Below are 23,722 nucleotides of genomic sequence, written 5' to 3' on the forward strand. Positions count from 1 at the left end.
GCTCCCCGGGAGCCCCCAGTGTTTGAGTAGAGGAAGAACCAAAAAATCAGGTTCCCCTGGAGCACGTGGCTCCGCACACGGACACCAAGCAGGGCACAGGCTGCTGGGATGAGCGGCTTTGCCTTTGCTGCGTGACAAATCCTATTTTAATAATTGGTGACGTGTTGGTGATTCATATCAACAGTAACTTTGGTGCAGTCTGTGAAAATGGGATCAGGTCGTTGCTCCGTAACGCGCAAACGGGTCTTTTAATTGCCCTAAATGCGTGTAAATCTTCCTAAAGTTTAGTTTAAATGCAAGTTACGAGAATCCTCAGGAATCGTTTCCAGCCCGTTGTGTTTGCCCTGTTTAAACTGCGTGGAAAGTGCGAGATGAGTCCAAATGTGTCTAGTCTGACACATCTTAAAAATGATGAAGCTGAAGTATAAAGAAACCCGGTTTCTTCCTCCTCTTTTTGCATAAAGTGCTCATTGTTAATTTAGTTCTGAGAGATACTTGATGGATGGTACCAGGTAGGTTTCTCCATTATTCTTTCTAATCTGCTTGATATACAATTTAAGGGAGCTCAGGAAAAAAATAAGGAGGCTGAAGAAATTCAAATCAGGGTTCATTTATGCAGCAATTCCAGCATCCATTAAAAATAACCCATTAAATATTGTCCTCTGCTAAATTTAGAACATGCTCAGGTGTGTCTGCTCTTGTGCTGCACAGAAAGTTTTAATACAGATTTAATCATACTGAGTGTTAGGGGAAAGAGCTAATTAGATCGACAAATTTAGAAGGTGGTAGTGTAATACATGGGAAGAAATGGGTGATTAGAAATTATTCACTGTAAAAGCGACTGGCCTGGGGAATAGCTTTAAGGGTGTTATATGACATAATCCTAGTTTAAAAATTGAGAAAATAGGAGTTCATATCATCCTCAAATTTCTTCCTGCTTTCAAAAGTATTTCCTCGTGGTAGTTTTTAGCATCTTTTGGCAGCTGGAGTCAGGTCTTGGGCTGGAAGGGCAACAGTCCCAGCAGCTTGGCCAGGCTGCATGTCTGTCTGTCTGTCTGTCTGTCTGTCCCTCGCTTTTCCCAGCTCCGGGATGGAGAGAACGCGGCTCAGTTCATCCCCACGATGCTGCGGGACACCCCCCTGTGAGTGGCTTTGATGCTTTGGCATCGTGAACTCGTGATTTCTGCAGATAATAACCTGTGTTATCCCCAGAAATTGTATTTTTACAGTATACACACGATTGTTAATTAGCCATACACAAATGGACTCCTTCGCAGCATTTTGCAGTATTGCGCTTCCCCTATGAAAGCACCAAACGCTATTCCTTAACTCTATTCCTTAACTCTATTCCCCCATGAAAGCAACAAACTCTATTCCTTAACGTGATGCAGTGTTAATGAGCTGTAATCACCACTGAAGATAAACGTAGCATGTTGGGAGTTAATGCCCATGGAAAGCAGGAGGAAGCTGTGTTTTTATAGCAGCCGTTCGTACTTATTTTCCTGCTCTGCTCACATCAGTTTGTGATTTCTTTTGCTGTGGCCCGTGATCCTACCCAAGCTGGGTGCCATGGTCCCCCCGGCAGTGACCTGTCCCTGCGATGCTCCCGTAGCCACCGTCCCGTGTCCTTCTGCCCCAAACCGCCCGAGCCAGGACGTCCCTCTCCCTCCTTGCTCCGTTTCGCCAGCAAAAGAGATTCACAGCCACCTTTAGCAACTTGTTCCACCTCCTAAGGTCATTTTATATTGTTCAAAGGAAGGTATAAATGTGTCAGGATATGTGCTTACTCTACAGACCTGGTACAGAAGTGATTGATATAATATGTCATTGCTAAATTGGTCAAATAAAAGATGATTCATTTAAGTTCCCTTACACTTGTCCTTCCATTATCCGGTATCGTTTTATAGCAGAGACAAAAACTGGGTATTGATAGAAAGCGTTTCAACTCCACTTACAAACAAAGGGGAAGACTAGTTTAGTTAGAAATACTATGATGACTGGTTTAAAAATGGCAATAATAATAATAATAATAATAGAAGCATGTGGTGTTACATTAGTGACTTTCCTGACATATTCATCAAGCACAGGATTACGTATGGAGAGCAGGACTGTTTAAAGCTGAGTGGGTGCACTGCACCATGTATGTTAACTATATCAGAAAAATAAATCACGAGCTTGTTTTGTCCTAAAGCACACATTATATTTCTCCCTTATAAAGCAAATTCCTGCTTCATCCTTCTGAAGGGGTTCATTTAATAGTGTGTGAAATGAAATGTCAACAAGAATTAGAACAAATGGCATTGTAAACCCCAAGGGACGGCGAGTTTCTGCTGGGAGATCTTTGCAGCCAGGAGGGGTCTCAGGTGCTGCTGGCTGCTCCGCAGCCGGTGCCAGAGCCCCTGGAGCTGCAGTTTTGGGCTCCCCTGGTGGCTTTAGGAACCTGAGCCTTAAAATTTGGGAGTAAAACCTGTCCCTGTGCATCCAGGACCTGGGTCCATCCCAGCAGGGGGGTCGGTGAGGGCTCCCCACGGTGCTGCGGCACAGCAGGGTCCCCAGCTGCTCCCCACGACCCACAGGGATGCTCCGAAGGTTTCGGGGTCTCCAAGCGGGGATGGAGCAGCTGCACTTGGCCCTGGCAAAGGGCTGCTCGACCGCAGTTTGGGGATTTGTGATTTTGTGCAAAGGGGAAGGCATGAGAAGTAGGAAGGGCAAGATGACCAGGAAGAAAGCCAGATTTTGCTCCTAGAGTTTGTGCCTGAAGATGGGGTTGAGAAGACTGAGCCTTGGCAAAAAAAGAGAGGGGGAATCTGGCTTTGAGACTGTGACAAACTGTTCCTCTTAGCTGTAAAAGTCCTTCTGAGGAACAGCCATCCCGTGCTTTGTGATTAGGGGCCTAGAGCATCTTTCTTATGACGAGAGACTGGGAGAGCTGGGGCTGTTGAGGTGGAGGAGAGAAGCTGAGAGGGATCTGGTCAATGGGATCAATATCTCAGGGTGGGTGTCAGAGGATGGACCAGACTCTGTTCATGGTGCCCAACGCCAGGGTGAGGGGCAACGGGCACAGACTGAAACACAGGAGGCTCCATCTGAACACAAGGAGAAACTTGTTTGCTGGGAGGTGCCAGAGCCTGGCCCAGGCTGCCCAGAGCGGGTGTGGAGTCTCCTTCTCTGAGACATTCAAACCCCCTGGACCCACCTGTGTGATCTGCTCTGTGACCCTGCGTGAGCAGGGCTGGGCTGGGGATCTACAGAGCTCCTGCAACCCCACCAGCCTGGGGTTCTGTGATCCTTCTGTTTGTAGCTCCCTTCCTCCCCGAAGTCAGGCTCTGTGTCTCTTAAGCCCTAAATCCACACTTGGTGGCCTCATCCTGCGGGTTCTGGGTGTTGCAGGCAGCCAGGGCCATGCTGAGCATCCCACAGCATCGGTCCCTCTGCGCCCACGGCCAAAGCCATCAACATAGTCACTGCCCTTGGGATTATTACTTTGATTAGCTGTAAAATCCCTTGTTTACGGGAAGTTCAAAAAATGTCAGGAAAACATAAATGCGAGGTATGCAAATAAATCTTTCTGACTAAATCATTCGCTAGGCTCATTATTATGGAAATAAATCTAAAATGTGACTTTTCAGGGCTGCTGAAAAACACCACTTTCTCGAGCTGTTGTGTGCCTCTCTGATGAGCGAATGCCAAAATTTGGGGCGTGTGGGGAATAAGCTTTTCAGATGTTGCTTGTTTTGAAAGTAATTCCAGTGAAACAAAGGCCACTGGATAATGAAGAGGTCTGTATGGTGCTGGAGGAGCCCGTCGCTCCCGTGGCCAGGCATGCTCAGGTGCTCTCCCCTGACTGCAGAACATTTGCATTCCACGCAGAGGTTGCAGACCTATTATTGTGATGTTGCTCGCTGCACAAAGCCCAATTAATGAAAGGTTAGCATGCAATTAAAAATTGTAAAGTGTCCTTTATTTCATAGGGAAGTTTGTAGTGCAGGATGATCCTGGCACACACTACACTATCGCTTCTGAAAACTAAGGCAACTGTTTGTTTGTGTATTTGTGTGTTTGTTTTGAGCCCAACAGAGTTCTGTGGGTTTCTCGAAAGGAGCAGAAATAGCCCCTTAATGTATTTGTGCCTCTGCTTTTCCAAGGGTTTTGAATGTGGGAGTATCAAACAGAACCGTGATGTGGAGAGAAGTGACAGGTATCAAAACTACCCACCCTGTCAGCAGCTTTTTCTTCTGGGGTGATGTTACAGGGATTAGCAAGAAAACTACGGGTGGAAAAGTGCTGGATTGACTCTTCGAACAAAGAGCAGGAAATCCCTGTCTGCAGGAGGTGACCGTTCTGGTCACCTTCTGTGGAAATCGGGTATTCAAAGAAACAGAGAATAATTTGGTCAAAGCTGCCTCCGCGTTGCTGTGCTATTGCCATCCTGGTATGGGTGATGAGTTGAGAGATTGCACAGGTTCCTGCCACAAAAGGGAGTGGGGAATTCTGTATCGGATCATTTGTATAGGAGAAGTTCAGTTGTTTGCTGAGTTGGATTTTACGTTTGTAAAACAGAGATGTCGATGATCATTTGGGAAGGTAGTGAACTTTAGTAAATATTTGTAGCATATTCTGACAGCCTTGCTGAAGCTGCAGAAATGTCATTAAAACTCACTACTCTTAAGTTATTTCCTTTGTTATTAGTCCAGTGACCACATGGGGAGGTTTCTTTGCTGCAATAACAAACCTGTTGGTATTATTTTGGGGGCAAAAAGCAGTAGAGTGTGCGACAAAGTTCCAGTTGCCTGAGCAGACTTAGCAGATCTGCAAATGGCACGTATGTGTCTAACATCTGTAATTAAACCGATTGACCTTTCCATGTAGAGGCTGGAGGAGAGAATAGTACTAGTGAAGATGGATTGAGAAGTGAATGAGATGCCAAAGTAAATCTCATTTACCCGTCCCATGTGTCGATAGCGAGCTAGGAGAACATCAGTCTCTGAAATCATCTCACGTCACCAGAATCATCTCAGACACCAGCTGTTCGCTCTGCGGAGCCGTCACGGGGTTACAGGCTCTACAACTGTCGTAGCCGTTGAGTTGTGAGACGGCTCTGCGCCGGGGTCACCGAGCGCGGCCGCGGCACAGACACGGCCCCTCTCTTTAAACCGGGCACTAAACGCTGCCCCAAATCACCGCTGGGGTGAGGGACAGGAAAGCAGCGTGTGACTCAGATGGAAGAAAAAGATGTGACATTTTTGGAGGATGCATAATAGGGAAAAAGCAGCAGGAGAGGCAGCAGAAATAACCAGCCCTTAGCAGGTCTTTTCTTCCCTAGGTCCCTAAGAAAGAGTCTTTTAGGCTTAGTAGTTACTCCCCTGAGCTTGCACTGACACAAATACCTCAGTGGGACAGAAGACAAGTGGGTGATGGGCGGGGACTGAGCGTGACACCTGTTGTCACTGTAGTAAAAGGATTTTTGGAGGGAAATAAGCAATTTACATTTAACCACTTATGTTCTTGCTGTGTCCCCGGGGCCACAAGCCAAAGGCAGGCCCGACCACGTCTCAGTGGGATCGTCAGCACCGCTAACGCGATACCTTGTAAATGGCCGCGTACGTCTGAAAGACAACCCTGAGTAGAGCTTAGTTTTTAAATAGATCATTCCTGACAAAGCCCATTATTCACAGCAGGCATAAAGCCAATATCCTTTGGTTCAGGGAATACTCCCCGCAACGCTGCTGTCAGGCGTGGAATACCCTGCGAGCGAACCATGAACGCGGGGAGCACTTGGCAAGAAGCGGGGGGATGTTTATTGACAGCTGCGTACAATCTCTTCATCAGCCTCACCTCTGCAATGTTAGACTTCTTGGGATGCTCAACATGTTTCACGGGTATAATTAGACCACGATTCAGATCAGCCCGTGCATAGACTAGAAAAGTATCGCCCAGCACACGGATCTCCAAAAGAGTATTGGATCCCACTCTTATGCTGACCAGTCTCAGATCAACTTTAGCTGAGTATATCAGTGCATGAAGAGCAAGTTTTTTATGTCTTGTACTAAAACTTAAAGTATGATAATTTTATTGTGAAGTCCACATGTGATACTTCTGAGAAATGAATGAGGGGCAAAATATTTGTAAGTCCTGCTGTATCTCTGCACATCCTCTGCTGCTGCTCTTCAGACACAGACCTGCCTAACAGCACATACTGAACTCCTCTTGAATTATGTTTATTTTGAACACCGAGAAAGGAAAAGAGTTTGGAAATGATGGGCTAGAGAGAGCAGAGGGACCCGCGCTTCTGCCATTCTTTCCTCAGGGCTCCCTTTTCTGCAGTGGGTTTTGTTTCCTACCACTCAGTGCTGGTTTTTTTGCAAGAAGGATTATTCTTTTCTACCATATCTGAATGGTAACATTTGAAAATAACTTTGCATCAATGCCCAATCATTTGGGCCTTCAGCCTTTTATTTTATGGTTATGTTTTATCATATATAGTGATGTGATTGCTTTTCACATCTTACGCATAATCATCAAGAATCTTTTTCATATCCACTCAATGTGATTTACTCCCAGCTGGATGCACGTAGGGTTATCGTTAAGGATACGCTCACTCAATTCATCGGACCTGGACAGGCTGGAGAGTTGGGCGGGGAAAAATGTAATGAAATATAACAAGGGCAAGTGTAGAGTCTTGAATCTGGGCAGGAACAACCCCAGGTTCCAGTATAAGTTGGGGAATGACCTATTAGAGAGCAGCGTAGGGGAAAGGGACCTGGGGGTCCTGGGGACAGCAGGGTGACCATGAGCCAGCACTGGGCCCTTGTGGCCAGGAAGCCAGTGGTACCTGGGGTGGGTTAGAAGGGGGTGGTCAGTAGGTCAGAGAGGTTCTCCTGCCCCTCTGCTCTGCCCTGGGGAGACCACACCTGGAATCTTGTGTCCAGTTGTGGCCCCTCAGTTCCAGCAGGACAGGGAACTGCTGCAGAGAGTCCAGCGCAGCCACCAAGATGCTGAAGGGAGTGGAGCATCTCCCGTGTGAGGAAAGGCTGAGGGAGCTGGGGCTCTGGAGCTGGACAAGAGGAGACTGAGGGGGGACTCATTCATGGGGATCAATATGGAAAGGGTGATCATCAGGCTAAATTTTTGAAGAATACCCCAAATGTATACGTTCCCCTGGCAAAATGTACAGCTATAATCTATTAAAACCGATAAAAGTTTAACACAGAGAGAGGCCAGTACAGTGACAGAAACACTTGCCCGCACACGATGGGTGAGGTGGGTGTGGAACAGTCACAACCGCTTTGCCAATTCCCAACCCCGCCAGAAACAGCCCGTGAGCAGCTGAGCCGAGCTGAACGGCACCCTTGGCAGAGCCACGAGATGTGTGTGTGTGCGCCTTTACATGCACGCATACGTTTCTTGGCTAGATGATTCTGCAGATTTGTTATTTATAGTATTTCAGTATTAAATAATAAATCAGCGTCTGGGAAAGCAACAACTCCTGTTTACATTTTGCTAAATCACGTTCGATCTTTCCCTATAAAGCAGGAAAACACGGACCTGGAGAACATCTTTTATTCTATCATCTGCAATTCTGTGTGATTTTTTTTTCACCGTTCTCTCCTTTTATCTGTGAGAGGAGATCAAGTTCTTTGATATTTTATTTAGATTGCATTGCACATTTGGAAATACGCGTACTCTATGACCACTGCCCAGTCCCCATCCCTCTCTGGACCTCTGGCCATCCAGCCCCATGTGGGGATGGTACCTGGCAGCAGAATTGTCACTGGGGCCATCCCGCTGTGGATGAGAGGGATGTCCGACTGTGCATTAAATCCCGGATAGCCGCTGATTCAGTGTATCGGAGATTTTCCACCTATAAAGTTCATTGCCCAGCGTTTGGCAGATGCTTTTGGGTGTCGGGAAGGGCAGAGCGCAGTGCAGAGAACTTTGCGTCTCTGTCATTTCAAAGCCAGAGATGGAATCTAAGTCTCACTTGACTTTGAGAATCCTGGCATGGAGATTCATACAGCTAATTGGCAAATGGTCATCGGGCCTTTCCCAAACGCCTGCTGAATCTTACTAGGGGAAATACAAAGTTATAATCATTTTAACTTGCTCACCTGGAGCTTTTTGTCCTGAGCCATAACAAGAGCTTGCACAGCAGCAAAGATGCTGTTGTACTTGCACTTATATCTCTCCCTGGTGATAGGAGTGGATGAGAGAAATGGTCACGGCTGTCTAAAAACCCCTTCACCTTGTCCCTTGGCACTTATATGTGGCCTTCAGAAGCCCATTACACTGAGCCACTGTGACAGCTCACGAGGGCGAAACATCGTCCAGAAACGCCAGGACACAAGAAGTCCTCCTTCTACAACATGTTTTATGGTATATCCTGTGTCAAATGCCATGCCGGCCTTTAGAGAAAGAGGCAGATCTTTCCGTGCAATCCAGCAATGAGGTTGAGAACACACTGAGAGTAATTCACTACACAGGACACCTCAAGGAAAAGGGAAGATGCCCATGAGATACTCAACTAGCACGGCCAGATGACTCTGTTATTTTACTGTGTTGCATTAATACTACTGCCATTTGTTTGTATTAAGCTGTCTTATATTGGGAACCAAGCTCATCACGGGCATTATTGCTGTCCGTGGGTCTGTCTGTGCCTTGTGCTTCCACTTGTCTGTTTTTCCTGCACGCTCTCTGAAATCACTGCTCCGAGCACAGGGTGCATTAGTGGTGCTTATTTCCTACAAAATCCCACAAATCCTTGCCTGACTTGCTTTTAGCCCCCAATAGTTCTCATCATAAGTATTGCACTTTGCAGATAAAGCATTCGGTAGGCACAGATGTTCAGATAAATGCCCTTTCTCTCAGTTTGCAATGGTTTAATGGGTGGATTTAATTTGTTGTATAGTCGAGTGCTATAGGTAGTAGATGTGCTGTCTGCCCACTCTGTTTTGATATTGCCAGGGAAGCAGTTTATTAATGGCTGCACACAAATTCTACCCAACAGTTTGCTTAAGTGCCTTGACTGTAGTGCATCTAGTACTGCCAGCTGGAAATTGCTGCTTTTCACGGGATGTCCAAGGAAAGCACTGGGAAACATGAAAGATGAGCTACAGCTTAGTGGAGGACCTGACACCAGAAGGCATCTCTTGCCATAACGGCTTTCCCATAAAAGCAGCGCACGACGTGTCTCCCGAATTACAGCCCGACCTATTCAAATCCACGGAGCCCAGTTCGGTTGTCACCGCCGCTCGTTTTTCACCGGCGTGACTCACTGACTGTCGTGAAGTTACTCCCCGTACACATTGCGATCGGAGCGGGCAGAGCCATTAAAAATTATTCCCACAAATGAAATTGCAAGGGGCTGTTAAAGCTGTCGATAAAGCGGCCCTGGTTTGATGGGCTGCAGCAAACGAACCCCCGTGGACACGGCTAACGAGGCAGCTACAGCCGCCTCCTTTGCTTCTGATAAAAAGTGAATCGTAAAAGCTGCTGAAACTCATTTGCAGTACATTTGGTGCCAGACTTGCACGCTGCACACCATGTGAATATGTACTGACCTGTACACAGGAGCTGTGTGCATGTTTATGTACCCTGTGATGTGCACCTGAGGGCATGCATGCATAGGTTTAAATATATATATTTTTAAAGACTGAGCACCTATTTTCTCCTAAAAATCTTTATCTCCCCACAAATTAGCTGTGATTTTTACTGCGAAGTTCAGACATTTTCCTTCCCTTTTCCTCTTCAGACATTTTTTAGCGCTGCTATGATGATAACAGGCAAAGGATGGGCAGGGGCAGCATCTGAGATTGGCACAACTACACGAGCTGAATAGTTTTAACAGTATTTCAGTATCTGCTGGAAGTCTAAGAAAAAAATGGTAAAAATAAATGCAAGTGTTACTATGTAGAAGACGAAATTTAGATTTAAAGATTTTTCAACATCTGTAGATCTATTCTCCTTTTCTGAAATCACATTTTCTCATTTCGCTTCCAAGCCAACAGAATTGACAACTACGCTAAACAGCATGTGAGTACATGATGGATCATTCCTTATAGACTAGATACTTCAAGACTTCTACCTTTTTGGTTATATTAAACTGTCCGCAAGATCTGTCATGGGACAGAGTGGATGTGGGATTTCCTTTGGGCCTCTAAGTCGGCATCTGATCTGACAAACGCTCCCAGGCCCCAAAAGCAAGGTTGGGGTTTCAGATGAGATCCATAGAGATGCACCATTGCAGGAACAGTTTATTCGTACAACCATAAAATAACTTGGCTTGGAAAGAACCTCTGGGAGTTACCTGGTCCAGCTCTGTGTTGGGTAGATCAGTCCTATGGCAATGATGAAGGAAAGTTATTAGGCCATGTGTGTTTTACCAAATCATGTTGGTGTGCATCCTTGTGTGTATCAGAATTTATAAAGAAAGGTCAAAACTGGAAAAGAGCCTCTACCCTTCGTTGCTTTTCTGATCCATCCTGACATCTGCACCTTCAGGAAAGAACCTGACAGTGACCGTGACTTTGCTCTTGAGCTACAGATATCTGTGTGTAAACGGATGGAGCTGTTTACCTATGTTTTATCTATTCAGAAGGCTTTCCCTAGGCTGGAAATCAAGCTTGTTCAATGGAGCTCGTTAGGTAATGAGCTTATTCACTAAGCTCATTAGTGGTGGAATTCATCCTGCTCAGCCCTCTGCAGCCCAAAATCTTGTATCCCTTCAGCCCAGCTTACTACTTGTTTTGACCCTTAGCAAGAGAGATGACTTCTACCTAATTTCCTCTGTTTTGCGTATTTTCATTCAACGGCTGTCTTGCTGAATGAATGTTCCTATTCTTTAATCTGGCCTGCTATTCCTCTGTAGCAGAAAAATACCTAAAAGAGCTGAAGTCTTTTGCATCCAGCCTGCCAAGGCGAGAATATCCTGCCAGCTCATTTCATGAACTGAAGCAGAGTGTCTGACTCAGTAGGACACATCCTATTACATGATGGATGCTCCCTGGATTGATGAACAGACGGTTAGGCAGATGTAAGTAGGCACGAAAACGAAAGAGGCACCAAGTAAAAGTTGTGATTGCCGCCTGTGAGCTGACCGTGATTGCCCATCTGTATACAACGGAGTGGATTCGCGGGGAGGTTTAAGGCAGAAGCTCGGGAGTTCATATTTTGGTTAATTATGGAGAGATCAGAGAGCGAGCTCGGTAAAAGGGATATCTCACAGGTGCAAAGCTGGGTGGGAGATGGGGCTTTAAATCTCCCTGAATCAACAGCACCACCGAAACATGTGACAGTGAAGGATGTGTGTTGGCAATAACGCCCCATTGATTCGTGTTCAAAGTGGTAGATTTAAGTCCTGTTTCTACTCATTTCAGACACTGATTGCTAGGAAAAGGTTCTCCTGCAGTGGAGTAACGGAGGAGTCAGAGTCTGTTAAATCGACAACAGCCTCCTCCTGTCTTCCCTCTGAAGAGGCAGGAGAAGAAACAACTGCAGCTTTTCTCAGTTTAATATTAATGAGAAAAGGCCAAGAAACTACGTAAACCTCAGACAACACTAGAACGGGATTATAATTGAGAACTGAGAAATCAGTTGCAGGGAAAGAATAAGTCAGTATCTGCATTAGTAGCGTGGCTCACCGGGAGCTGAGCTGCTGCAGAGGACCAAGCATCCCAACTGCACACATCTCGGGGAGGATTCATTTTAGACTATTCCTAGGCCGGCCCATGGACGCCCATTAGCATTAAGAGCACATTAGGTGCATTCCTGGAGTGCATCTCCCGGTTGTATTTCATCCAGAAAACCGCGGCTTGTGTCCTCTGGAACCTCTTTGCGCCGTGAGCCAAACTGCAGCAAGGACTGGATGATGGAGCTGGCTCTCAAAGAGCTCTCCTGGTCCAAACGCAGACACCGATGTGGATGGGCTCTTGGAGAAAGCACCTCAGAGCAGCTTTACTCTCAGTTTACCGTTCCTTTTGAAGACAGTTTACTTCTGCCCAGCATTAGGTTGCGAGAACGGCTGGCTTGCGTTATCCTATGCAATTGAAAAATAAAGTGCTATGTTTATTCCTATCGTAGTGACTGTAATTAATATTTAAGGAGGATGGCTCCTTTGTGCTCCAGGTCATACAAATATAGAAAAAATAAAGTGTATTGATGGCATGTTGTCTTCAAATTACACCCCAAAAGTGCATGTAGAGCATAGTGACGTGGAAGTTACTGGTTGAGAAAATAAGCAGAATTAAATAATAGTAAGAAGTGTTTTATTTAGCCCAGAGCAGAAATAAAGGGGCCGTCTAGTTGTGGGGTGAAATCTTGTTATCTCAAGGCTGTGCATTTAAATATTAAAGGCTGAAAGTGACTCAAGAAGATTTTATCATCTGCTGTTTTCACATCTGATGTGAAACCCTGTGTCTACAGGCAAGGCGAGAAAAACAGCAGCGGTTTGTGCCTTTTAGATGGCAAAGTGGAGTCACATGTGCAGGAGGAACAGAGCAATAAGCATGTGAAAAATAATTACCCATAATAAAAAGCGAAGGGCACTTCAGAATGTTGAGGATGTGTTGTTTGATTAATAGGAGCTGTTAAAAGTGAAGCCAGCAGCTCTCGCTCCTGCCAGGCAGGTTGGGGGAGGTTTGTGGGTGCCGGGACGTTGAGCAAACGCGTTTGTGGTGTATGTTCGGTACCAGCGGCTGCTTCTCTCCGTATGCGTGAGACTTAGTGCTTGAATTATTCGACCCTGTTATCAGGAGGCTCCACAGCACGGTCGCACTGAGACCTCTGCATCTCTATTTAAGCTTCATTTCCAGGGGCCCGTAGGCTGGTTCCGCGGGACTGCTCTCTTCAGAAGCAAACAATCCTTCCCGAGGGCTTTCTGGGGACATACATCAGCCACATTTCGCAAAGTCCTGAAGGCATAAAAAAGCCAAAGCTGATCTGTGTTTTAATTTTGCCGCAGATGGCAGGCCGAGCTGAAAGCAGCGGGCTTCCCCGGGCGATGCGCTCGATGGCTCCCGAACCCGCGCGGTGAGGATGCTCGGAAAATGCCTTGGAGTGGCTGCCCATTTGGGTTTTGTTGTTGTTGCAGATGCTTTTATAGGTGAGAGATAATTCATCCGTCGGGAGAGCCATGGCGCTGACAATGCCAGCACAGCCCCGAGCCCCTCACGGCCCCAATAAAACTCCACAATGGAGAGCCAGAACAAAGGATTGAAATCATGCAAGAATGAGGGAAAGTGCTGGAGCGGGTCCAGAGAAGAGGAACAAGACTAGGGAAGGGACTTGAACACAAGCCCTATGGGGAGAGGCTGAGGGAGCTGGGCTTGTTTAGTCTGGAGAAGAGGAGGCTCAGAGCTGAGCTCAGCACTCTCTAGAACTACCTGAAGGGCAGTTCTAGCCAGGGGGGATTTGTCTCTTCTCCCAGGCATCAGCAATAGGACAAGGGGGCATGGGCTTCAGCTCTGCCAGGGGAAGTTTAGGCTGGAGATTAGAAAGCAATTCTGTGCAGAGAGAGTGGTCAGGATTGGAATGGCTGCCCAGGGAGGTGCTGGACTCACCGGCCCTGAGGTTTTTAAACTGAGATTGGACATGGCACTTAGTGCCCTGATCTAGTGAATGGACTGGAGTTGGACCAAGGGTTGGACTGGATGATCTCTGAGGTCTTTTCCAACCCAGTCCATTCTGTGATTCTGTGAATGCTCCAGCGTCATTTCTGAGGCTGCAAACCAGAACGAAAAACTGGTAAAGACTTGCACCTTTTAAAGGAGTAATGAATTGTTTCCTCGTCTGGCAGGCAGTGATTTGACTTGCCACATGCCTCCTAGTAATTTCCCAGCAGGTTTTAATGTTGGAACAATGGCATTCTGTTAGATATTGATTTTAAAATAACTCTTCCACACTTACTTGTAAGTTTAAGAGGTGAGTTACAGCCCTTGAACGTGCTCTAATGTAGCAGTGGTAAAGAGTTAAATAGGGACAATCTGTTTCTGCCGACGTGGCCCGGCCGGGAGACGGCAGAGCTGGGCTCAACCCTGCAGGAAAAACATCCAGCAATCTGCACACACGGAGGGGAAAGATTCATAAATTCACAGTGGATGTGGTGGAATTGGGCAGGAAAAAGTATCTCCGCATGGAGTGGAATGGTGGCTGGCGTTAAACACAAATTATACCCGTTTTCCACTGCCCGGAGTTACAGGATGTCTCGTATTGTTTTCCTAATATTAAAGTGGGGCGGGGCTTCCATTTCTTATTTGAGGTGCTCAATCCGTGCAGGTAAGGATGTGATGAGCAGATATAAAACCGATCTGACTGTATGGGCTGTAATCAGCTGAGAGATGTAATTAGTTTTTGCTAATTTGTTGCAAAGCCTTTAACTTCACTTCCCCTTTCCCTTCTTTCTGACCCACAGTGGCTACTCTGTCCCGTATTTTCAGCTGATCTCTGTAAACTAATTACTTTTACTGGGTCAGTGCTGTTATGAAATTATCGTTTTATGAGACTAAAAATAGCTCGGATCCAGTCAGCAAGCCCTTCATCTCCAGTGAAAATACAATGTTATCTTTAATCTGTATTTCTCAGGCACTTGCTGTGATTCAGGAGAGAAAGAAATGGCAAAAAATAAAGGAAGAGGAGCCTAAAAAGAATTTGTGAATCAGTTGCTATAGGTGCATCTCTGCCAAGGCTTCCATTGGTAAATTTAGCAGTCACGTTACAATTGCAGCCAGTACCATTACTTGGCCTTATTCAAAATAATTCACTTCTCGCACGAGTTCACCCTAAAGAAAAGGTATTTTGTCTTGCACATTAAAAAATGGTATGTTTGCACATACGTGCAACCGTTACAAAGATCCAAAGCCACAAAAAGTGTCTAAGGACAGGGTTTTTTTGATTTATTTTTTTTAAGAGAGAGAAAAATCCAGTGAATTCCGTTTGCTCTGAGAATGAATAAAGGTATTTTAATACTTCTGGGGTTCTGGTGAATACAAATAGCTCAGAAATGAGATACTTGCCTGAGATAGCAAAGGGAAAAGTTTCCATCTGTAGTTTCAGATACAAAGACATGTCACACACAATATCTGTAAATCCATTAGGGGAAGAAAATTGAGACACGTTTTGTGTAAGATGAAGCTGGAGTCAAGAGAATGAAAGCACGAGAAAATGGCTTCTCTGTGGAGCTCCATCAGTTCATTGTTTGCTTGGACTTTCTGTATATTAAATTCAAGCAGTCCTTGGCCTATGGATATAGGAATCGTTGAGTGAGAGTGATGAAATTCTAGCGCCTTGCTTTACAAAGGAAATCGTCCCACATGTCATCAGTTTTTCCAACAAGGATGTTAAATATGCAAAGTAGCTTTTCTATTAAAGCAATTTTTTACTGTTCAATGGCAGTTACTGAAGTACTGACACGCACAATATTATTCCTGGGCCAAACAACAACCTTGCTGGAGAACCCAGGAATGGCAGCGCTCCAGAGATGATTTACTATTTCCCTTACTTTGCAAACTCCCCTTATTTTGCAGGAAGGAGGGTGGATGAAGGTTCCCATCAGCCGGGAGGGGTTTCAATACTTTGCGTTGGAGAAAGAACTGCAGCGGGATCTCTGTTCACACGGCAGCTGGCAGCAAGAAACGTGGTCAATATTCAATAAGTTCACGCTAGTCCACCTGTCAACAGTTTGGCAGCAAGTATTTCACATGCTATTTCACTACTTGAATTTCAGCCCTTGCTCGTCCGCGACTGAATAGCAATAAAAAAGGAAGCCCAAGAAAGAAGCAGCATTGAGAGTGATGTTTCTTTCCGAGCAGTTGATCGGTGTCAGTTCACTCTCTCCGACCCACGTTTTGCAGAACCACGGGCTAAAGACAAACCAAACCAGACCCCAAATCCCTGTTCTCCAAGCACTCAGCTAATAAAAACTGTAAGATATTTCAGATCTTCCTCCAGATCGGGCTGTTGACATAACCAGGCCAGCACATTTGTTTTATTGACTTCCTAGAGCTAACCCACTTCTTTAACTGCATTACAGAGATAGGACCGTGTTGTCCAAGTGCACTGATGTGTATCTTTCGAACTCATTGACCAGGGCAGCCGAATCAGAAAGAGGGAGAGTGATCTCAAAACCATTATGTTCGTGCAAATTGTAAGGGAGATGGTCGGAGAGAAGATAGATTCTCCTCGGACCACCCCGAGGGTGCTGAGACGTGGGAGCTCAGCCCTTGTTAGACAACAGAAAATCACCCGGCACCTCCCTGAGCTCAAACCAGAACAAAATCCATCAAGAGATGGATTAGATGGATTATAGAGCAGTGTAGGGGAAAGGGACCTGGGGGTCCTGGGGACAGCAGGGTGACCATGAGCCAGCACTGGGCCCTTGTGGCCAGGAAGCCAATGGGACCTGGGGTGGGTTAGAAGGGGGTGGTCAGTAGGTCAGAGAGGTTCTCCTGCCCCTCTGCTCTGCCCTGGGGAGACCACACCTGGAATCTTGTGTCCAGTTGTGGCCCCTCAGTTCCAGCAGGACAGGGAACTGCTGGAGAGAGTCCAGCGCAGCCACCAAGATGCTGAAGGGAGTGGAGCATCTCCCGTGTGAGGAAAGGCTGAGGGAGCTGGGGCTCTGGAGCTGGACAAGAGGACACTGAGGGGGGGACGCATTCATGTTTACAGATATATAAAGGGGGAGTGTCAGGAGGATGGAGCCAGGCTCTTCTCGGTGACAACCAGTGACGGGACAAGGGGCAATGGGTTCAAACTGGAACACAGGAGGTTCCACTTAAATATGAGAAGAAACTTGTTCCCGGTGAGGGTGGCAGAGCCTGGCCCAGGCTGCCCAGGGGGTTGTGGAGTCTCCTTCTCTGCAGACATTCCAACCCGCCTGGACACCTTCCTGTGTAACCTCATCTGGGTGTTCCTGCTCCATGGGGGGATTGCACTGGATGAGCTTTCCAGGGCCCTTCAACCCCTGACATTCTGGGATTCTGTGATTCCATGTGGTCCATGGTACCACTGTTTTTTGACACAAAGGGCCCAAAGTTCTCAGGATGGTGCAGGGCGATGTGGCACCGACTTTTTCACAACTGTGGGTTGCTGCCTGTGCTGCAGGTCGCAGACGCTGCCTGAGAGTCTGAAACGCACTGCTGTTGTGAGGAGAAATGAAAACAGCTATAAAAAGCTTAGAAAAACATGCGCTCTGGGCAAAAACCGTGCGGGGTTTGGTGCCGAGGTCTCGTAGCGCAGCCGTGGTTGGGATGTGTGCCCATGGGCAGGGAAACGTGAGGCTGCTCCATCCGCACCAAATGCTGTTTAAAAGTAAATAAAACCAACATGCTGGTAACAAAACTGATGATAAATCAACTGTCTTTACAGAGATGTAAAACTGGTGGCTATTGCATATCAAGTCAGCCAAAAACCAAGGCAAGGACATGCCTTGGTTTAGCCGGCAAAGCTAAAACTGGCTGTATTGGTGGTTTAGACAAGGGCGAGAGAGAAGATGGGAAGCTGGTGGCCTCCTGAGAAAAGTGTTTCTGCATGAATTGGATAGCTGATTTTTGTATTAATTTTGAATAGTTGTTCAGTAATTCAGATTGACTTAAGATGCACCCAAGAATAATTCTTTCATTATAAAACCTCCTGAGCAAAGTTTAAATGGTGCTAAATTAAAACCAGCCTCTGTTAAAGCAGGGCTCATGAGCACAGCAGAGGGATCAGAGATGCAGGGTCAATATCATTTAATTCCTTTGCTTGGTTTCCCATTCCCGAAAAACTGTTGTACCTTGGGTTGTTAACTACCTCAGAGCTCACAAATCACCCTGGATTGCTCAAAACTGATTTGCATGGTAACCCCACCAAAAGCAGCACTTATTCTATTTTATGCCATGTTTCACTATCAAGAAGAAACGTATTTTTACTGCTTTCCATTTACGGGTCAATCTGGAAATTCAGTTGTATCCTAAAGACACTTTGGAGTCTGGAATAACAGCAGCTGACATACGGTACAGTAGGAGAGCAAATGGTGTCCTGACACTGGCCTTGTTTGCTTGTTGGGAATAAACTTTGCCTTTTATATAAAGAAATATATTTTTAAAATATCTTAATAACATGGGAGAAGTGATCCTGCATGTTCCAAATCACTTTTATAAAGCACTCTGTCCCAATCAATGGTGGAGTTCCAGTGTCTGGGAAATGTTTGCTTATCTGGACTTAAATGTTTCAGTGTTCAAAGCAGAAAGTACATAAATATGTGTATGGATTTGAGTTAAAAAACATCGTGCTTTGTAATCTCTGAGTTTAAATGCTGGCTGAATTTTTCAAGGCAAATGGCAGAAACTATTTCAGGTATTTGTAGAAGCTCTGGGCGTTGCTGAAATGCAAGCAGCAAACTGGCAACCACTAACTAGGCAGAGTCCGACGTATTAAGAAGCACGTTAGAGACTTTGGCTGCATTTTTGGCAACGTCCGTGCGATAGGAATTGCCAGGACTCTCATTAGTAACAAAATCCTTCCAAACACACTGAAATTATTTCTGAATAGAGGCGTATTATGAAATATTGTAAGAAAATGCCCATTTGTCAAAACAGAAAGGCTTTACAGGGAAGCGAAGCGGGGCAGGGGATGTTAACACCCACACGACATGGTGAGAGTCAGGAAGGTGGACGTGACCTGGCACCACAAGTTTTGTTTCTAGAGTTCATGAATTCCTGTGCCGTGATGCCACTAAGAGCTGTGCAACAACCCAAGGGCTCCTTGTCCCACCAGCGCTGCCCTGGGCCCCCTGTCCTGATCAGCTCCAAAAGTGCCTCCCCGAGGGGCTCCAGATGGGGCTTCTGCCTAATTCTGGCAGGAATTGGGTTTCTAAGGGTCATAGTAATGACTTCTCCTTCTAGCAGAGGTTTTGGAGAAGCCAGGGGAGGGTGTTTGGCTGTGGTGCGTGGATGTGGGCGCACTCGGTACCTGCGGAGCATGGCCATGGGCAGTTGGTGTTGGCAGAGAGCGCAGGGACTCACTGGGATCTGCTCTTATAGAGCCTTCTGAGTTTCTCCTAAGTCTGTGACATGACACTAAACTTAGCTGATAGACTATTTGCTAGAGACACTAATTTTCATTATAGTCTTGCGACAAAAATCCCAGATCAGTAATACTAGAAGTTTAAGGCTTTGGCAGCATTTTATAGGTCCCTTTGCAGTGAACTCTTACAACTGTGTTTAAATGTCTTATTTTTAAAATTCTTGTCAACTCGTTTAACGCACTCATTCATCTCTAATGTCTGTGATTACAACAGATTGAGAACACTTTAAAGTCCTCAGGAGCACTCTGGTTTATCTATCCGTGCGTTGCGAAAGGAAGGGAAAGAGAGAAAGGACAAGTGAGTGCACGGAGGGGAACAGAGACGCGGTTGCACGACAGCACATTCTGCACGTATTGCACAAAGACGGTTTGTTCCCAAGCAACACTGAACATTCCCTTGACCCCAACTTTCCTATCACAAAGATATAACAACATACGTGTAAACGTGCAGAGGCGTGTGTAGGTAGAAAGATAGGTGCGATGGGTATTAAACAGAAACCAGAGTATAGAACTGGATTTTCATGATTTGCCCCTTGTTGAAAGGAAATGTGAACAAGCCACCCCGGACACGTGTCCCTCTGAAGCTGCTCAGATATGACGGTGAGGACAGGAGGGTGGGAACTGTCCAGTATGGACCAGTCAGAATTTGGAAAGCTGAACCACAGCTGGGGGAGTGCTGGGATCCAAAGCCCAGCTTTGATTTCTAAGCAAGCACTGATGTCTTTCCCAGGGTAAAGAACTTGGCTTTTGCCATACGAGCTTGCAAACTTAGCTTAGAAAGGAGAAAAAAGAGATCTTTTGGTGACTATGACGAACATGTGCTACATTTTCACTTAATGAAGAAATTCAGACTCGAGGTTGTCATATGCTCAGATTCTGCACCTTTCTGACAGCTGAATTATGATTTTAATAATTTAAAAGTGCTACTGTGAGCCTGTTCATGTATAATAGGCACAGAAAAGTGTTGGAAGTCAAAAGCAGTTTAGAGGAAAAGTGGTCACCACATTACAAGAATGAGAGTTGTCTACATCTGAGTATTAAAATAGGTGAAGTCTCTAGTGGGAAAACTCTCTGCAAAGTAGCTGTAAACTTAGTGTATTGTTCTGATATGTGGAATGAAGAGATTGCATTTGATCATAACTTTGTTACTGCCTGAAACAGCAGCCTGTGCCACCTACTTTCTTTTACATAACCCCATCAGGGTGAGGATTTGGTCATTCTCCTTACAAAGGTTTTAGTTCACAGCAACAGAAGCTCAAATCTATAATCTCAGTAGAAACATCTGCAAGACAGAAATGAAATTTAAGGGAAAAAAGGTGCCCCCAGGCTACATTCCCCTTGCTTTGATATTATTATCTTTGTACCCGTCCATGGGAGCGTTTGAAATTCTACTGCAACTGCTACAGCGTACTCATATTATTTCTTAAACTCGCAACTAAACACAGACAAGAAGCTTGTATCCTCCTCCATGAAGTAAAAACCAGATCCTGGTGATCACTGAGTATTTTCAGTGTAGTGACCCACAATATCCATTTGAATTCAGCAAATCTGGCACGTCAAGTGAAGAAACCATGACCGACACCACGAAAAGAGACAACATTTCCATCAGCAACTTTGCGTAAAATCTATGGCTCGAGTGAATGTCTGAGCAAAACATGGGCTCTCGTTGCCAGCGAGCGCAGAACGGGATCTGCTACTCCACAGCCTCGCTCCTCCCGCACTCCTCTACCGTTCTGCCAAGCATTTGTCAAGTGGGTGTAAGTGCTTTTGCTGTTTTATACAACTTCACATAAGCTTAAATTGCAGAAGGTGTAAGGCAAAGAACAATCAAGCCCTTCACAGTTCCAGCCCCTTTTCGAACATGCACCCAGGAAAATGCTTAGGAGTAAATGAAGTCAAGCTCCTTGTACATGCTTGCCTGCTGCTCAGTAAAACAAAAAGTAATACTCACCCCAGTGTTGTCATGGTTACAATAGTGTACCAAAAGGAAGCAGGAATACTGGTGAATTTGCTTGCCGAGGACCCTTTCTCTGCATAAAACATCACAGTTGCAAAGATGATGATTGCCATAGTGAGGGAAAAGAGGAGAAAGCCAAGCTCGGAGGCACAGCTCTTCAAAGTGTAACCCAAGATTCTTAAACCTTGGGAATGGCGAGAGAACTTGAAAATCCTGAAAACCCTAAAAACCCTTAGTGTCACAAAGGCTCCACTGACATCCTCGTTGTTGGTCATCACCAAGCCGATGTAGTACGGCATGATGGCCACCACGTCAATGATGCTCATCACGCTTCGGATGAATCTGTAGCGACTTGGGGCCGCAAAGAGTCTCAACAGATACTCAACAGTGAAAATCATCACGCAAGCCGTGTCCAAGCAAAAGAAAGCCACAGCGTATCTTTCCCCACATGGAAGCTCCTTGTTTCCAGGCACCGTGCCACAAGGGACAGTTTCCACAACATTAGTGATCACAGAGACAGCGATAAAGAAACCAGTGACGTAGTAAAAGACTAAGGCTAAGGTGCTGGTGTGGGGGTTCTCGAAGGCTCGCCACATGGTCTGCCGGAAGCTCAGGGATGGCATGGACCCTTCTTGGTTGTTTTCTGAGTCATTGTCATCCATCAGCCGCTCCGCGTTCTCCCGCTTTCTGTCTTTGTACTCTTCGTAGCAGCAGTCCCCAATGATCTCAGGGAGGATCCCGTAGAAGGCGAGCTCTTCGTCATAGGCAGAGATGCACTCGTACCTGGGATAGTGCAACTTGCCAGTTCTATAAAAATTTAAGATGCACCTAAAGACCTCAGGGTCCCGGTCAAAGAAGTACTCCTTAGTGTCTTCGTTGAAGAAGAACTCCTTCTCGGTGCTGCCCAGGAGAGTGTCTGGGTATCTCTCCAGTGTAGTCCTCCAGGTCTGGAAGCGCCTGCCACTCACGTTGAGAATGATCAGCTCATCCTGCCTCTTGTTCTTCTCCGTTGGAGCCAGTGGCATGGGACAGTTGGCCACTGGCATCCATCCTATGGCGGCTGCCCTGGCAAAGGGCAACCATGCTGCTACTCCTGCTGCCATGATGACCCAAGGCCTTGTTACTGGAGAAGACAGGTAGGTTGCTCCTCAGGCCTGTCGGAAGTCAGATCAGTTCCATCTAAAATACAGAACAGAAAAAGAAACCCACAACACACAGTCAAGCCGGGGTGTCTTTCCCCATCGTGTTAAAGAGTCAGATATCAGCACATACACAAGAATTCAAAATGACCGACTTGCCCTCACCTCCCGTTTGAAGGATGATGGTAAACAAGGCACGTGATAATCAGCTCAGCGGGGTTATGGCATTATTATAGATCGAAATTTTGAATAGCAAATGATTCCTCATTAAAAGCATTTTAAAAGTAGCATAAACACATTAATTTATATTTGCTTCCTTGCAAACAAGACTAATCCATAATTCCCCAGGTGTAAGCCTCGTGTGCTCATCAGTTTAACTACAGCTGTCAAGAAAGAGCTGGGAACACCAGTGAAATCAGCTTGCTGTTCACCCACTGAATTTGATGCCATGGAAAGCCACGACTGGACCGAGCTGGGCTTTAAAAGGTTCACTGTGTGCTGAGTCTTGCACTAAGAACATTTTCAGTCAAAAGAAACCAAACCTTCTGTGTTTTTTAGCTTGAATCCCTAATCCTGGGTGTAAAAACCAGTGGATTAAGCTACCAGCAGAGTAGCAAGAACATCAGAATGAGGGAAACCTTCAAAGCTGGACAATTTTCTTCCAGCAGGAAGGTATCTTGAGCCTTTCCAGCTACCAGAGGCAGAAACCCTTCAGCTGAAGAACTAAAGGACTATTGGGTTGAAATAACTTCACTGCACTCTTGAGTTTTAGATGCAAAACATCCCAAGTTGTCCAAATCCTCAGCCACTGGAATCCAACATTTTCTTCAAGTAATTATTGTGATTCTGATCTAGTTATCAATTTTCTCTTTGGTCAGAGTTCTTACAATATTTAACTTTTGTTTTAACTTGCATTTACTTTCGCTTCCTTAATGTTTTTCTAACTGTACCATAAAATTATCTGGTGAAAGGTGCCATTATCATATAAGATGCATTAGGGGCCCTATCAAAAGTTGATTTATCAATGGAAATTCCATCGATTCCACTGAGTCAGGCCCTCAAAACTTAATTATGTCCTCTATATGGTATCCTTCTAGGCAGTTTTACTCTGAAGTTTTTTAATACATGAAAGCTGCCATTTCAGCCAGTAAGGCTGCAGCGTTATTGATTTCAACAGGCCATCAAAATACTGAATAAAAAATGATGGAATCAATCTGTGGTGAAAACGCCTAAACTGCTCACAGAAATGCTCTTCCTCTTCAGGGCACATTAACGTTCATCACCTTAATGTGGAGTATCTTTCTATCCAATTTTACTATCTAAAGGACCTTAGTGCTGCTGGAAGACGTTTTGTAATTACAAAACATATAATAATCCATAGTGATGCTTCTCCCAGGGAGTCACTTTGCTAATATACGTGGCACTGGAGCCACCGTCCCACAGTATTTTCCCAGAAAGGATTGTTCAATATTACTATGCACTATTTTGTCTCTCCCCCTAAAGAGGGAATTGATGGAGTTAATCGTGCCAGACTGACAGCCCTGGAGAACAGGGAAGAGGCAGAATGGACCGT

At 45.7% G+C, this 23,722-nt stretch overlaps 1 protein-coding gene across 2 annotated transcripts in view; it reads right to left on the reverse strand.

Moving 5' to 3' along the window:
• Nucleotides 1-22,113, reverse strand: part of KCND3 (potassium voltage-gated channel subfamily D member 3) — a gene marked incomplete at both ends in the record, with an annotated part of 107,453 nt that extends 85,340 nt beyond the window's left edge. For both annotated transcript variants that reach the window (XM_082069352.1, XM_082069351.1), the window contains one exon: nt 21,005-22,113. In XM_082069352.1, the coding sequence (XP_081925478.1) occupies nt 21,005-22,113 (1,109 nt within the window). The remainder of the gene's footprint in view (nt 1-21,004) is intronic.
• Nucleotides 22,114-23,722: the final 1,609 nt, after the last annotated feature.

The sequence above is a fragment of the Streptopelia decaocto genome (assembly GCF_964273445.1).
Source record: "Streptopelia decaocto genome assembly, chromosome: 19".
NCBI classification, from domain to species: Eukaryota; Metazoa; Chordata; class Aves; order Columbiformes; family Columbidae; genus Streptopelia; species Streptopelia decaocto.